This window comes from Antrostomus carolinensis, unplaced genomic scaffold, assembly GCF_000700745.2.
Source record: "Antrostomus carolinensis isolate BGI_N321 unplaced genomic scaffold, ASM70074v2 scaffold38907, whole genome shotgun sequence".
NCBI classification, from domain to species: domain Eukaryota; kingdom Metazoa; phylum Chordata; class Aves; order Caprimulgiformes; family Caprimulgidae; genus Antrostomus; species Antrostomus carolinensis.
This window is the reverse complement of record NW_010327327.1, coordinates 5,947-21,911: the sequence shown is the minus strand read 5'-3', so window position 1 is coordinate 21,911 and position 15,965 is coordinate 5,947. Positions and strand designations below refer to the sequence as shown.

Below are 15,965 nucleotides of genomic sequence, written 5' to 3'. Positions count from 1 at the left end.
CTTAAGGCACTTCTGAAGAGTCCAGAATTTGGAACTGTAAGGGGAAACGAGCACGCTGGGAGCGTGATCAGGAGTTGCTCAAACTTGTGCACATAATACTTTGAAACTCTTTGTCAGATAGAGGCAAGAAAAGCACGTTTGCCACAGTACTTCATTGAAGTTCTGAAAAGGGAAATAAATTTTTCATATCTTTATTGTACCACCCTTATCTTTATAAAGCAAACCTGGGTAGATCTTGCCTTTGAAGGGCCTCCGCAGTTTTATTTTTCTGTTAATTCTAAATCGAAGCAGAGTGGCAAAACTTGATCACAGAACGCAGTAGGCTGGGTTTGTTTAAAACTGCTCGATACTGGTATCAGTTTATTGACTGTGGATTTGTTCCTCAGTTAACAGCGCATGTGATGGCGGCAGCTAATGCGGTTCAAATCACATTGGCGTGGCTTTGTTAGATTAAAATGTGATACACATGCATGTAAAGATGGAATTGTTTATGACCCTAATTTGACAGCCAGCAGGTACAGACTGATCAGGCTGTCAGGGCAGGAGCCGTGTTCTTCAGTCAAGAATTTGTGTTGAAAATTGTGTCATGAGCTTGCAAAGTGAAGGCGTAAGCCCAAGCCCTTAGATCATATCTCTCCATTCAAAAGGGAGAAGGCCATTTGAGTTAAGTAGGTGCAGTCTGTGAAATGTTCTGAGAGGAGTAAGCGGACATGCACATGATACTTGATAGGAGTCAGTTTTACTAACAGAATGATTTTCAGGTACCTAAATCAAAACTAAGGGTATTTTGTAGGAACACTTCTGTTCCTCACTCTTTGAACAAAAAAGCTGCTATTGATTTTCCTTTGTAAGATTCAAGTAGGCTTCCTACCTCATTTAGATAATGTTGAGGCTAGCTGATAAACTTTAGTTTCCAAATGATTGTATTAAAAAGTGCTTAGTGTTTCTAAGAACCTGTGAGGGAGCTGTTATGCAGTGAGATATGTAATCTGGGTGAAACGGTCAAACCTGGCAAAGCATTTAACTCTTCAGCTGAAATAATTTTCTTAAGGCTAACAGGTATGCCTTGCATTAAAAGATTTCTTGATTTAGCTTAAAGCTCTGGACTGAGTATCCTTTTGCTTCAGTTGTAAATGAGGAAAAGTTGCACTGAAGCTAGCAAAGTTGTAGTGGTTTAAAACTGCTGTAAATAAGATCAGAGTTAAGCCAATAATGAATCTCTTGAGACTAGAACTGTGCTAAACTCTAGACACCTTTGAGCTATGATGTTAGAGCCCATTTCTTAAGAGGTCAGGATTGGCTACTCAAAGGGCACCTGCTTCCAGTGTGGACTTCAAAACCTGAGCAGATCACAGGAAAAGGCTGTGAACTGTGAAACACAGCTGCTACTGTTGCTTAAACAGAAACTTCTTCCTAAGTGTCAGTTGACTGCAGCTGCTATTTTTTAGTATAACTACACAAGTTGAGACTTGCTTTAGATGGCCTAAAAGACTGGAGAGACTGAGTGTGGAAGAAGATTGCCTGATATTTTGAAGATTGAACTACTTACACAAGCTGGTATTACTGGCTCCAGTATTGATACTTGTGGCAAAGATGATCATGTCCTTAAAGCTTCTAATTTTGCCTTCCTTTCCATTCTCCAGGGAAGAAGTAAATGACAAATTACGAGACATGCCAGATGGAACGTTCCTGGTGCGTGATGCGTCAACCAAGATGCAAGGAGACTACACTCTGACATTACGGTAAGTGTTGAGCAATTGTCATCCACACGGTAAATACCTCGAGTAGCTTGTTGCTACACCAGTGACAGCAGTGGCTGTGAAAGCTGACGTGGCTCAAGTTGAGAGATGCTCCCAAAGGTACTGGAGATCACAGAATGAGCAAATAGCCAGGTCTGATAGTCAGTTCTGCTCTGTGCATTGAATCCTGTCCCTTACTATCAACTACTGTAAGCATCTCAGTGTAGATTAGATGGGACTTTGAGAGCCACTCAGGAGTGCTTCATAGTTTCACAACTGCTAAGGTAAAAAGGTATTTATAAACTAGGGCTTTGATTAATGGGACTGTGTTGAATATCTCATCAGCATGCAGCTCTGGGGAATTGAAGACGGTGTCTTTGTAAGAAGAATATCTTGTGCTTTCTGATCTAAAGTTTAGGAAATATTGAGTTGGAGCCATGTTCCTTTCTTCATTAGAATTGTTTGCGAGTGGCAAACTTCCCAGAGCTACTCCAGCCCTGTCTGCTGCAGTTAGGACAGCAGACCTCATGTGACTGCTGGTGCCTTGCCCAGCCTGTCCAGCCACTTGCCTCTGCCAGGCTCCCAAGAATGGTTGTTAGAAGCAAACAGGCGAGGCACATAAGCCACTGCCCCTGTAGCACACCTGTGGTAGTTACTGTGATAGAGTAGATGTTTGATCTTGCTGTGAAATTCCGTTGTCTTAATGGCAGGTTTGACCCCAAGGGAGCAGTTTAAATTCTGCTTTGATTTCCACCTTGAAGTTCACAGCTTGTGCACTAAGGTTTGGCATGATTTGGTTATTTTGCTGAATGCAGATGTCTTTAGGAACCAAAATTGAGAGTGCAGGAAGGACAGGATATAGTCTAAACAGTCTGCTGGTGAAAAAAGGAAGAAATAAGCACTGTATTTGTGGAAACTGCTAGAAAGTATAAATCTGGATAATGTAAAGTCCTAAACTTACAACCATCTTGTAATCCTCAAAGGATTTTGTTTAGGTTCATGTATCCTGTATTAGCATCCATAACTCAAAAGATTTGCTAATCACTGTATAAATGTATACTCAGTTGTACACTATTAGTGACCCCAAATTGCAGGAAACTGTGGGTTTGGGTTTTCATACAGCTCCTTGATTCAGCCTTCAGCATCCTCCTTTTCCCTTGCAAAACTTCTGGCAAAGCTAGATCTTAAATACCATAAGCTGGCTCCAGAATGAACACATAGGAAGAGTTTTGCTTTGGGCTTTGCTCCGGTTCAAATAATACCTGCTGATAATTCTGTGTGTCTTGACTCCTAAACTACTAGGATCTGCTGGTGTGTGGAAAGTCACTATGAAGGTGTGTGGTGTCAAAGCCGTGTGCCCAGGAATGTCACTGCTGTCTTTGTTAGCAGCTTTAGTGTTGAAGAGGGATTAGGAGGTACACAGTAAAACCTCTAAATGCCTGTACTGTTTTACAGGAAGGGTGGCAACAATAAACTGATAAAGATCTATCATCGAGATGGAAAATATGGCTTTTCTGATCCGCTGACGTTTAATTCAGTTGTGGAACTGATTAACCACTACCGCAATGAGTCTCTTGCTCAGTATAACCCAAAGCTGGATGTGAAGTTGATGTATCCAGTGTCCCGGTACCAGCAGGTAGGATCTTCATTGGACCCCCATAGCTATTAATGCAGGCAAGAAAAAAAGTTGCAAATGTGTATATGATAATGTGATTTTGTTTTCTCTGTGAAGCCTATTTTTTTTTTAATTGAAAAAAATTTGAATTTTCACATTTGACCTCACTTTGCTTGTAATAATGGGTCTTCCGAATTGTCTAGTCATTTAAACTTCTTCATTTTATCAAGTTGCTCGTCTCCATCTGAGCAGTCCAGTAGAGAAGTGAAACCCTGACATAGAGCAGACTTGAGTCTCTGAGAAGCCCTTGTTTCCAACCTTCCCCACCACCTTTGGACCCTCGTGGACCCTCAGGGCACTGTTCTAGACAGTTGCCCTTGAAACACATATGAGCCATGCAGCTGTTCTCTCTCTGCATAATCATCTGTATTTTTCAAGAATATTTTTTTTACATTTTATTTAGTAGCCTGAGACATTGTCTTGCATTAAGGAAAAACCACAGAGCTTTTTGGAAAAAAAAAAACCCTCTGATTTTTAACTTCCTCCTTTCTCCAATAGGGGATGGCAGTCCTAGACCTAAGCTGTAGTGTGTTTTTTGGAAGCTTAATATTTTGGCATAGTTCTTTGTGTCCCATAGTTCCAGTTCCTACTGTCTGTAAACTGTGGAACTTGTTGCATGGAGAAAGGGGGATTTAGATACAATGTTTGTGTTTTGTAGAAACCTGATTTTTAAAATGGTGCTAATAGCTGTAAAATGCAAATGTGCATAACTGGACAAACAAATGCTCTTAAGGAAAAGCTGCTTTGCTTGAAGACTTAATAGTTTTTTTGTATGTACAGGATCAATTGGTGAAAGAAGATAATATAGATGCAGTAGGTAAAAAGCTTCAAGAATACCATGCTCAGTATCAGGAAAAAAGTAAAGAATACGACAAACTATATGAAGAATATACCAGAACATCACAGGTTGGTTCTACTTTAGCTATCTGTAGAGTCTGTTTCTTGTTGTTTAAAAAGTAAAGAAAACTATTTTAACCTGTTATGGCTAATAAAGGCAGTCCAAGGTCAGAAAATACAAGGAAGAAGCTTAATAAATTGTGGAATAGAGCAAGGTGACAGTAACGGTGAATATTACTTGTTGCTGATAGACCTACAGGTATGGTGTAGGGCGAGGAAGAAAGAGGAGCTGAGCTTCCTATATGAGGTAGAGTAGTGGAGAAAGCCATCACCTACAAGCTTTGAACCGCAGACTTCATCCTTGGCTGCTGAGTATTTCCAGCTGCTGTATGCTGCAGTGAGAATTGTACAGGGCTTTGTCCAGATTTCTTCTGAAATCATGTGCAAATCAGATACCAGATATTATGCATTAAGGAAGCGTGAAAACAGTCTTTGGACTGCTTCTTGTAAAATAGGATAGTTCGTGTATGGGGAGAAGGTTTACTGGCAGTTTTCCTGCAAACTAAGATGGAAAATATGACTAAAATATTTGAGGGGTTTATAGCCTAATAGAGAGGCTGTAATGTGGGGGGGAGGGTAGACTTACAGGGAGTAAATCTTCCCTGTACTTCGCCGACTCCACTCAGACATTTGACTAAATTTAAAACTGATTAATCACATTTTGACTTGTAGGGGGAGAAAAGTTCATCTTCTCAGTCAATTTAGGGAGCATAATCAAGTCTTGCATTGTCATCTGTATCATGAAAAAATGATGAAGGACTCTTTCCTTGCGTAGGAAATTCAGATGAAGAGGACCGCAATTGAAGCGTTTAATGAAACTATTAAGATATTTGAGGAGCAGTGCCACTCGCAAGAGCGGTACAGCAAAGAGTACATCGAGCGGTTTCGCAGGGAGGGGAACGACAAAGAAATTGAACGGTGGGTGCTCAAGTCGTGTTTGCTTACTAGTGTCCACATTGACACTCCCATGAAATGCTTTATATAGTGTTGCATCATATAAAACATTTTGTAAAGTCAGTATTTTCTCTGAGACCTTCCCCCAAGGTGTCTGAACCTTGAGTAAAGCCCTCTTCTGTCAGGGACTTGCATTGTAGGCTGAAGAGTTGGGAGATCTCTGGATTATTCTCTCTTAACTTCAGTAAATCAAGGTACTGTGACAAGGATCAGGAAGTAATAGTTGCGTTTGCTTATCCCAGTTCTATTTGGATTTGCTCAGAATATAATTCAGGAAAATCTTTACTTGTAAACTGCGAAATGGATGTAGATCTGGTAAATCTCTCAGTGCACAGTCATTTGAGTCACTTTCAAAGATCAGTATTTAATTGCCACTACTTGGTAGGGGGTAGTGGTCATCTAACAGAAATCCAGTAAGAGCCTCGTTTGAAATTGCCCTTCTGTGAAGATAATAGCAGAAAAAAAAAGTATCTGGGCTTTTGAAGAAATGCTGAGTATAGTGCCTAACTTGACACGGTGCTTTGAGTCATGGTAGGGTAACCTTAAGGAGATTTTTAGACTGAAAACAGTTCCCTGTAACGATCTTGCTATGTGTTTGTGGTGCTTCATTTTGATTGAAGATCAGTCATCAGGGGAAATACGTTATTTTCCTGAATTGTACCAAACCTGCTAGCTAATCTTGAATGAAGAGACAGGCACTGTTTGTTACTTCCTGGTAGCACTCGATCAGTAATTGAATTCTGCATTTGAAATCTTGCTGGTACTGATACCTATGGTGGGATGACATAATTGATATACCAAAAGTGAATCCAACAGTGAAGGGGGAATCTGCTCTACCTTACCCTACAGATAACTTGTTCCTGTGTCTTTGCCAGAAGAAAATACATTAAGGTAAAATGAAGGTTCAGACTATGCAAAAGGGTGGTAGGCCTTCTGGCAAGAGGTCTTTTCTGGTAATGTTACAGTGATTTTCATGTTCAGATGAGGTGGTCAAAGGGAGGAGCTGCTGCTGTGGTAGTCCTTGTGATACTCATTTATTTAAGTGCTACTGGTAAGGTTCAGTCCTTCTAGACGGGTTTGACCTCACCTCTCAAATATTACTTGCTTGCAGGATAATGATGAACTATGAAAAATTAAAATCACGCCTGGGTGAGATCCATGATAGTAAAACACGCCTGGAACAAGATTTGAAGAAACAAGCTCTGGACAACAGGGAGACTGATAAGAAAATGAATAGTATCAAGCCTGACCTAATTCAGCTCCGCAAAATCAGAGATCAGTATCTTGTGTAAGTAAGCCTGACCTGTACCTCAGAATAATGTCTCTGATGGAAACAATCATTAATGAGGTTCATCAGGATAATGTGAATTTAATTTTCTTTTCATAACCAAAGTTCTGTGAGTGCTACAGTACAACATTCTGGCATGGGACCTCTGAGTAATTGGTTGGCCTCTTTGTAACTTCATCACTTAAAGTCTTAGAGGCTGCCACAACTATGTACACATTCTGCAACTCCTATAAATAAAACATTTAAAATAAATGAGTTATAAACAAAGCCTGTACCAGCTAATGCAACAGAGGTTAGTACTTTTTGTGCTAGGTGTGGAAGATGTGGCTCATACTCACCAGTTGCAATACCCATTTTGTTTTCCCAAGAGGCAGGCAGCTGTCACAGTTTGTATGCCACTTCCTTTCTGAACTGCATTGTGCAGAGGCAGTATCTCTTCCTCAGCTCTACCTTCTTTCTCCGTTTAAGACACTGCTTCATGGCTCCTCTTTGCTATATCCAGTAAAGGAGTTACCTCAGATGATGATGCAAGGAAATGCTCTTGTGGAGTCTATGGCCTTTCTATGGCTTTTGCTACTGGAGAATGAACTAAGCTCCAGATTTTTTTCTTTGTGGGACCTTGTGTCTGAACTTCAGCTTGCTCAGTAAGGAAAACTGTACGTGTGTTCTGAAGTAACATATTAATGTTCTCTTCTGGCAGATGGCTCAATCACAAGGGGGTGAGACAGAAGCGAATAAATGACTGGCTGGGCATCAAAAATGAAAATATTGATGAGTAAGTGTTATTATATGTATGATTTTCCTGAGAAGTGTTCCATTAAGTGTTTTCTCTTTTGGGGGTTGCTAATACAAAACACCAGTTTCTTGGTGAAGGACTGCAGAAAAATAAAGGACTGCAGAAAAAGGAAAAATTCTCTAGGGGAGCTGTAGATCATGTGAGGCATGGACTCTACTGAGACATCTAGGATTAAACAAGGTTGGAACAATTAATTTCTAAGTTGAAGCCTTTAATATATGTCCATTAGAGGCCTGACCTCTAAATTTGGGTGTGTTCTGGTATTTCTTTGAATGATTTCTGCAAAAATAAATCACTCTGCTTATTAACTCCTTTACTGACCACTGTTTAACAAATTTATCCTCTCTCTCAGCGCATACTTTGTGAATGAAGAAGATGAAAACCTGCCACATCATGACGAGAAAACTTGGTTTGTTGGGGATCTCAACCGTATCCAAGCAGAAGACTTGCTCTGTGGGAAACCCGACGGAGCATTTTTAATTCGAGAGAGTAGCAAGAAAGGATGTTATGCTTGTTCTGTGGTGTAAGTCTGTTTTCTTTTTGTTCTAAGTACTCAACTCATCGATCTCTACCACAGCTCTTTATTTTGGAGAACACAAGCCAGGCCTAGTCTAGGCCTACCCATTGGAACGTGTTACATGTTTGCAGGAAGTCTAGCATGGTAAAAGCTTTGTTGCAAAAAATGTGCTTTGAATGTGCAATAACTGTAATCCCAGCAGTCTCTGCAGTCACCACAGTAGCTAGTACAAAATTCTGAAGTATCCCAACTTGAAGTTCTACAGTCATAAGTAGATTAAGGCCAAATTCTCCCATATTCTTCCCTGCCAAGGAACAAATGGGAAGAAGAAAAACAGGGCTGTAAAGCTGTAACATCTTCCGTTCTCATTTTCAGACATGGCCAACTCTAGATGCTTTCTCTTGTTTGTTTAAGGTAACGATGATGCTTCAGAGGAGGCACTATTTGTGAGCAGTAGTTTTTGACATTCACACAACCTTGCATTGATTTCTTGTGTTTCACTTCGTTCTGTGCTGATGTAATGGAGGTCAGAAATACTTTGATTCCATTATCTAAAAATCCTTCAAGCCTGTTCTGGAGTGCAAAATGGCTTTCACTGATTTATTTCACATGAGGTTAATTGCTTCTGAAAGCAAGTCCAAGAAATGAATACGTGAAGGTATATCACCTCAAGGTAACTGAAGATTCTAGTATCTGCTGTGTTCAAGATACTGTTTGTCACAGTCACTGAAGTGATGGGTTCATCAGATACTTTCGCTTGGTTGGTATCATAGTACATATTCCCAGCTAGCAAAGAGATGGCATAAAGTAACCTGTTCCTACATGTGACTTGGATCGTAATAGGCTCCAGTACAGGGATTACATAATACTTGATCTTTCTGGCAGCTAAGTTTTTCTAGCAGCTTTGGAAATACTGTGTTGCAGTAACTGCTTTGCCAAGTTAGGCACTCAGTCACTATGACTTCAGATAATGAACCAACTTGAACCTGTGCCATGCTTAACATTAAAAACTGCACACTGAAGGTTAGTGCTGCATTTCATGAAATACTCTGCAGGTCCTAAGAATTTGTGGGGTTTGGCTTTTTTGCTTAATGGAAAGGCTTCCAGATAAGTTGAGCAGACAGCCTTAGTTGACTTCAGGTGCTTATCTTCTCAGCTAAGCTCTTGACTTTTTTTTTTTTCCAAGAAACATTTGGAGAACAATGCAGTAGGGAATTATACTGCTGGGATAGAAGAGGCCTCTTATGTGGATTATTATGCAAGAGTGTTTAATCGCATGCCCTGGAGCACTGTTTCTTCACAGACTATATTAATCTCCGCTAGTCGCATCTACTGGGTCCTCCATTATGTAATTTAGTGACTGGCAGGTTGCTGCATTAGTTAATTGTTAATAGACTGTCACTTTGGGTTTGTCCTTTGATGTTAAACTCTCCTGTTTCCTTTCTTTGCAGAGCTGATGGAGAAGTGAAACACTGTGTGATCTACAGCACTCCAAGAGGTTACGGGTTTGCAGAACCGTATAACCTGTACAGCACACTCAAGGATTTGGTTCTTCATTACCAGCAGACATCCCTTGTCCAGCACAATGATTCCCTAAATGTCAGGCTTGCCTATCCTGTCTACGCACAGATGCCCCCCTCTCTCTGCAGATAAATTTTGGGGAGGAGGAAAGTGTTGGCTATCTTGGATTCTTTTCTACAGTTTTTATTAGAACTTGGAGGGCATTCTTTCTCCTTAGACTGCTTGTTTTGCACAAGAAGTGATTCTGTGAATGTGAATCAAAAAGAGGCCTAGCAGCAACAAGATGACAACTTGGGTGTAGGTGTCCTGGTGCTACCTTAAAAGCTCAGCTGTGCTTTTACACTGATATTTTTGTTTCCTTATGAGGGGAATAAACTCAGCGCAATGCATACAAAAATACTGGAAGCAAAACATCGTTTTATGGAAGTAGTTTTTTGCCAGGCACCTTCAGTGGAACTTCTAATTGGATTTTGTTTTCTCTTCTTCTTGTAGAGACAATTTGAAGCCTCTGTTTGAGGCAGCAGTAATGTCTTTCAGTCTTAAGCTCCCAAGAAACTGGGAGGGAAAAACTCTACCACAGCAATTCTTCTCTGTTAATTTTAGCAGCTTCACTGCGATTCAGCCGAACTTCCAAAAGAGGGCTTGTCTTGAGGTAGCATGGAATTTGGTGAGAGAAGACCAAAGGAATTACGAGAAAGCTTCAGCTTTTTATTTAAATGGAAAAAAGCTTGTAAAGAAAAGTTGCTTTATTTTTTTGCCAACAGTAACAAAGTTTTGGTTTCAATGGCACTACAGGTCTTCACTTAAAGGAAATGTTTATAACCAAATTGAACACACCAAAACTTTGTTCGTTGCTAGATTGAGCACTTACAGGGAAGGTTGCATTAGCATCCGCACGTACTTTCTACACCAAAACTTGAAACAAATAAAAGGAAAAGCTAAACATTGTGTGGCTACAAAACACTAAATTTGTCTGATCTGATGTAATTACTCGCTCTCTTCTTTCTTCACCCTCCTCCCTCCCATTCTTCAGCTTGGGATTCTGTTTTCAGTTTTTAATGATACTGTGCTTCAGAATGTAAACTAGAATGAAGCTTGCACTCACCTGTTGCAGTTCTCTTGCTGAACAATGACAGACTCTTGTAATGCTTGATTTTGGTATAGAAGAGGTAGGTGCAATTGAATGCTTCTGGATGGCTTGCTGTACCAAATTCTTTCATGAGGTGTAGTCATTTCCAGCTGTATAGAAGTGAGCATGCTAATTATAGATCTCCTCTGATTTGTTCTTTGCAGGCTAGGTTCTGAGCTCTCACACCACTGCAGCCAAGCAAGATTTTCCACTGGTATAATCTAAAGTCCCTTGTAGTTATTTTGGACATGGTGCAAAACATAGGAAGAGAGCCGTACTCCTCAGTTATTGGATGTGTGGTACCATCCTTTGGCAAGGGCTGCTGTCAAATACTGGAGTGGGTAGTCCTGGGCTTCGTCAAGTATAGCAATCATTCAATAAATCCCCTCCCTGGAAAGTATACAAAGCAGCTTATTTCCATTCCTCAAGCTTCTAAAATGAAAAAGAGCTAAATTTGGCAAACGGAACCACTTGGCGTCAAAGCACAACTGGCAAAGTAATTGTTCAGTGTGCAACCTTGAGGGTTCCTTTTGCTCCTGTTACTGGAAGCGGTTCCCTTGCAGTGTACCCATTGTGCAGGACAGGAAGCAGACAGTCCTACAGATCTGAGAGTGCTCTAGACCTGTTTCTGACCCTGGGGCTTATTTCCTGTTCAGATGGGTTTTTCCTGTAACGCCTGGGCAGTAGTGCCAGGCTTGTTGGTGGTTATTGTTTACACTAGAAGTATTATTTCACTGAATGTCATGAATTTGCAAGCAGGGAAGTGACAAGGCTGAGGCACTTCCAGCTGTTGCAGGAAGGGTAATCTGGTTGCCTGGCATGCCTGGGAGATGTTTTATTTTGCACTAAGGACCCTGATGTGTCCCAGGCACTTTCTAATCAGCCAGAGTGCAACCTTCAGGCAAAGAATTCTGTAGATACCCCTTTTCTAATAAAATAGAACACTACAAAACTTAACCAAAACTGAGTGAAGGAGAAGAAAATAAATGCAAGCTGCTATGTCAGTGTGACCCACATCTGCTTGTGTGTCCCTTCTCTCCCACTTCCCCAAGAAAAGGAAAAGGAGATGTAGCCTTGAAAATCTCAAATGGATTCCTCAGTGGTATATGGACATGGAAATTTTTCTTTTTAAAGAAACTTGTCGTACTGCTTGGATAATTTGCAGTTCTAATCTGGTAGCTGTAAAGCTGTCACTCTCACCTCTTGTGCATCTAGTGTTCCCGTGGTGCTGGGCTGAGTCCAAATGCCCACTGAGGGAAATCAGTTCAAAGGCACAAATGATAGCCAGGTTCCTCATGCCTCTGAAAAAACCTGTGTGAGAGGAGTGTCTCGCTGTTTTCTCTGCCTTTGCAATCTCACTGGGCTCTCCTCTTACAGTTCTAATGTTAGAGGCTGGTGGGGTACATATTTCTGATCCCTGTTTTTGGGATGGGGGAATAGGGACAACCTGGCTGAAGTGCTTCACATCAGCCTTGTTTTTTAGATAGGACTCAGTTTTGTTTTAAGCAAGTGCAGGTCTACTTTCAGGGCCATAAATCCTGGCACACCCTCGCAGTACTGACAGCAGCGGGATAGCAAAGTGGGACTGAAGTTTCCCTGTAGTGGAATCTGACTGATCCTGTGAGGTCTTGGTCCAGGCTCCAGCCCTGGCTCTGCCAAGGTAAATACAGTGTAATTCCATTGGTGTCTGAGAAGGTAGCTTGGCTCTGTAGTGGTGTGAGTGAGTTTGGATTCTGGCCCCTCGCTTTCTGAGATCTCTTTGCTCATCACAGGTGATGTATTTGCTGTGAATGATGCACTCAGAGCCAATAAGCCATCTTGAAGCATTCTTTGAAATTCTTTTTTGCCCAAACCTTCAGATCAGGGCTGTGGGCAGACTATGCCCCTCTTCCTTGTGTTTGGCTCCGTTATCCTCTGCAGTCTCTCTCAGGCTGTGTTTTGCCGCTGTATCTCTTTGTGTTTGGTTTAGGCACCTGAAGTCCCAGCTGCTACGATTGCTTCCCTTTGACTCTCGCGTGCCATTGCACAGACTCTTTTTTGCATCCATTTTGCACTTGTAGGGCAAATGAAGATGGGTATAAAACAGACTGATGTGTGTAGCTGGTGTGGTCCACAGGACGAGGGCTTGGTCCTGCTGCAGTCATTGTGCTCGGCCTAATTCTGTTTGCTCGGTAGCGTTAGACCTGTGAGAGGACTCACGGCTTCCAGGAGCTGTTCACTTGCATGGCTGAGAAACCAGAAATGGGCCTGTGAGGTGCAGGATTATACCCTAGTACAAAAAGCAGCCGTTAAGCCTAAGACAAATACAGGAAATGTGAACATAAAGGCAAAACAAAGGAACTCAAGTTCTTTTAAGACAGTAAGATTCGAGAACGTTTTGGTTTCAAGTCAAAACATCGGGAGGAAAGAGGGGGAAATAGTCTCCCTGTTGTAGCAGCCGTCAGGTATCGGACTGCAGTTAGAGGAGTACTGATCTCATTGACCCATATTGTATTAAATATATATGTAGAGTTAAATAAATAACTTTTGCACAGTGTTAAATGGGGGTGGGGGAGATGTTGAAACTCGAATATGCACAGTTTCTTCTACTCTGTTTTGAAGTATATTTGCAGGGATCAGGGGGTGATTCAGTATTTTGTATTTGTATGGATGGAAATCAGGTCTACTTCCACAGTTGCCATTGGCCTCATTGCGTCAGCCACGAGTGCCATGTTTTTGAAGTTAGTAACTTATAAATCTTTTCCCACTAGTTTCTTTATTGATTACAAGTAATCTTAGAATGGGAAGAACCAACCTAGAAACAGAGGGGTGGCCTGACAGATGCTTCACTAGTATGTGAAGCAGTAATGTGTGATCAGCCACCTTCTGATACTGGAGTGCTCTGGATTTGGTGTTGGGTTTTGTTGGGTTTTTTTAGAAGCGATGGTATGAGGCAACTGCTTTGCACCACTGGTAGTTGCAGCCTAGAGTTATATCCAGTACAGCCCTCTGTCTTATGCCAAAAATAAAATGCTCTTTCCACACTTATCTCTTTTGATGTGGTGGATGGTCAAGAAGTTTTCCATTTAATGTGATGGGCCCGATTCGTTTCTCACTGACACTAGCACAAGCAAGACTTCCACAGCCGAAAACCATTCCCAGGAAAAGACCTTGTATTCGTCCTACTTGAATTCAAGTCACAATGGGGCAAAAATCAGAGTTTGTCCTTTGCAAAGGCAGGCAACTGTAATGGGAACTGTGGAAGTGAATGTTGACACTTAGTGCTGTTTTGGGGAGAAGAGGGGAGGAGAGGGGTCTTGGTTGCCCCAACTCCTGGACTCTCTGCAGGCTTGGGTGGCACCGGGTCCGTAACTGAACGCTGTGGCTGTTTAAAACAGCAGAATTGCTATAGGAGTGGCACACCTTAAGTTTGGAAAAGCCCCTTATTTGGTACTTGAACAATCTCACTTCTGTTTTGAATGTCTGTTTATTTTTTATTTTTGTTACACTAACAGGGAATAAAAATCTGAAATGTTAGTGAGTCTTGTATGCTTGCTGCATTGTGCAGACGTGAAACAGGTACTGCTTGTGGTTCGGGAGGGGTAAGAGACAGGTTCAAAATGCAGTTTTACAGAGCACTATGATGGGTTGGGGGTTGTTTTGTTTAGATCATGTTTAAAATGAGATATTCTTAAGTTTCTTTATGTTGATTTGCAGTCTCTGCTTTTGGAACAGCAAAATCAAAATAACATTCCTAAGGAACAAAGATGCTGTGAGGGGAGGGAGGTTAGGCTTGCTCAAATTCAGCGTTCAAAGCAAATAGCTTTAATGAAGAGGAAGGGTTGACATCTTAAAGATCTCTCTGGTTGTAGTTCCATGAAACAGTAGACAGACCACGGAGCAGAAACTCCACCTTGAACCATGAAACAGATGCCAGAGCAGACCCTTCCCTTTGTAATAATTGGTTGTACTCTCCTTAAACGTATGTGCAAGGAGATAGGAAATTAGTAGAAGTCCTTAATGAGTTGTACCTCTTTCTGTATGGGAAGGGAGCTTGGACTGCCGATCCCCTGTTTCCCTTGGCACAAGGTGTGCAGCCAGGAGAAGGGAACCAAGTTACTAGCCCGAATAAACGCGGGCCTGTTCATGAAGCAGCTCGGCTAGTTAAGTACTGCGTGAGGCGTAGCTTTGGATGGGGTTAGGCAAAGTTTGTCCAACATTTTTGTGAATCTTGCATTCTGTGGGCAGAAATACTTTCCACTGAATGGGAAGGGGGGGAGGAAAAAGTCTCTCATGAAATCTTTTCAGCTCCTTCCTGTTTGTTCACAGGGGTGGATAGGCAGCTTTAGCTTATTAACTGTGTAGATGATGACAGTGCTGGAAGTGCTGGTCTCTGGGGCTGGCTCCATACAATTAATGCAGAATTTGCTTTTATTAAAAATTGTATTGGCATAGACTCGCTGTATTTTATGACTAGACTCACCATTTGTTCAGAAATTTGCCTTTAAAAAAACCTAATGTGAGCTTCAGAGGCAAAAAAAAAAAAAAGTGAGAACAGGACTTTATGGGTAGAAAAACCGTCTCATTGATCAACCCGTATTAGAGAAAGCAGCTTTAATTTGAGGCCCCCCTCCACCACCTTCTTTTGGGATTGCTTCTGTGAGACGAGTGCTGGCAAACGAGGGGGCTGAGGTTTCCCCCTGTACTCAGCAGAGTTGTACTTGTGCGCTCGCCAAGTGCTTGTTGCAAGGGGCTTGGGATCGTTTGGAAAAATTATTGCATCCAAAGACAAAAAAAAAAGTGTCCAAGAGTGAATCTCACCCCCCGGTATCAGCCTCGTCGCTTCAGGGGAGTTGTAGGATGCTGGGACCGGCCATGAGCTGCCCCCGGGTCGCTGTTGGGTGCCGCAGGGGTTCATGTTCGCTTGGCTGGTTGGGGTTTTGGTCTGTTTTGTTTTCTTGAGTGATTTCTACATCCAGCAAAGATACGTTTGATGAAACCTGTTAATTTTGTATATCTGGCTGTTTATTGCACCATGGGATTGTAATGGTCTGCATCATCTGTGTGTGTGTGTGCGTGCGCGTGTGTGTGTGTATATGTACTGTATGTATATAGATATATGTAAAATATATTCACGTACACATTTATATGCATTAGCTGTAAGTGGCACTGCCCCTTAAAAATAAAACAAAAGTCACTGTTAGCACGTTCTGCCGTGTGCTGAGGCAGAGTGGGCTTTGTTTTTGTCAAATGAAAAGGAGTTTATTGTATTCATCTTGCATACGTGCTTCTGAGATGCTGAACTCTGGATTTCCTTGGGGGTTACTACTTCATTTGTAAACCGAATTGAATCGGGGTGTTATTTACTCTGTGACTAAGCACTCAACTTTGTTCCAAGCAAAGGTTTAGCAAAGAAACTCCTTCAAGAGGCAGCAACCGCTTGCACGTTTCAGTAGATCCCCAGACCCCC

At 41.7% G+C, this 15,965-nt stretch overlaps 1 protein-coding gene across 3 annotated transcripts in view; it reads left to right on the top strand.

The window, feature by feature from the left end:
* The window catches only part of PIK3R3 (phosphoinositide-3-kinase regulatory subunit 3), a 26,452-nt gene extending 16,128 nt beyond the window's left edge, over positions 1-10,324 (top strand). Inside the window, exons 3-10 of one of the 3 annotated variants that reach the window (XM_010171872.2) lie at positions 1,644-1,742; positions 3,195-3,375; positions 4,195-4,320; positions 5,087-5,229; positions 6,377-6,553; positions 7,254-7,328; positions 7,702-7,872; positions 9,318-10,324. In XM_010171872.2, coding sequence (XP_010170174.1) covers positions 1,644-1,742; positions 3,195-3,375; positions 4,195-4,320; positions 5,087-5,229; positions 6,377-6,553; positions 7,254-7,328; positions 7,702-7,872; positions 9,318-9,519 — 1,174 coding nt within the window. In that variant the 3' untranslated portion in view covers positions 9,520-10,324. The remainder of the gene's footprint in view (positions 1-1,643; positions 1,743-3,194; positions 3,376-4,194; positions 4,321-5,086; positions 5,230-6,376; positions 6,554-7,253; positions 7,329-7,701; positions 7,873-9,317) is intronic. The other 2 variants (XM_029085934.1, XM_029085933.1) reach the window with 2 other exon arrangements.
* Positions 10,325-15,965: the final 5,641 nt, after the last annotated feature.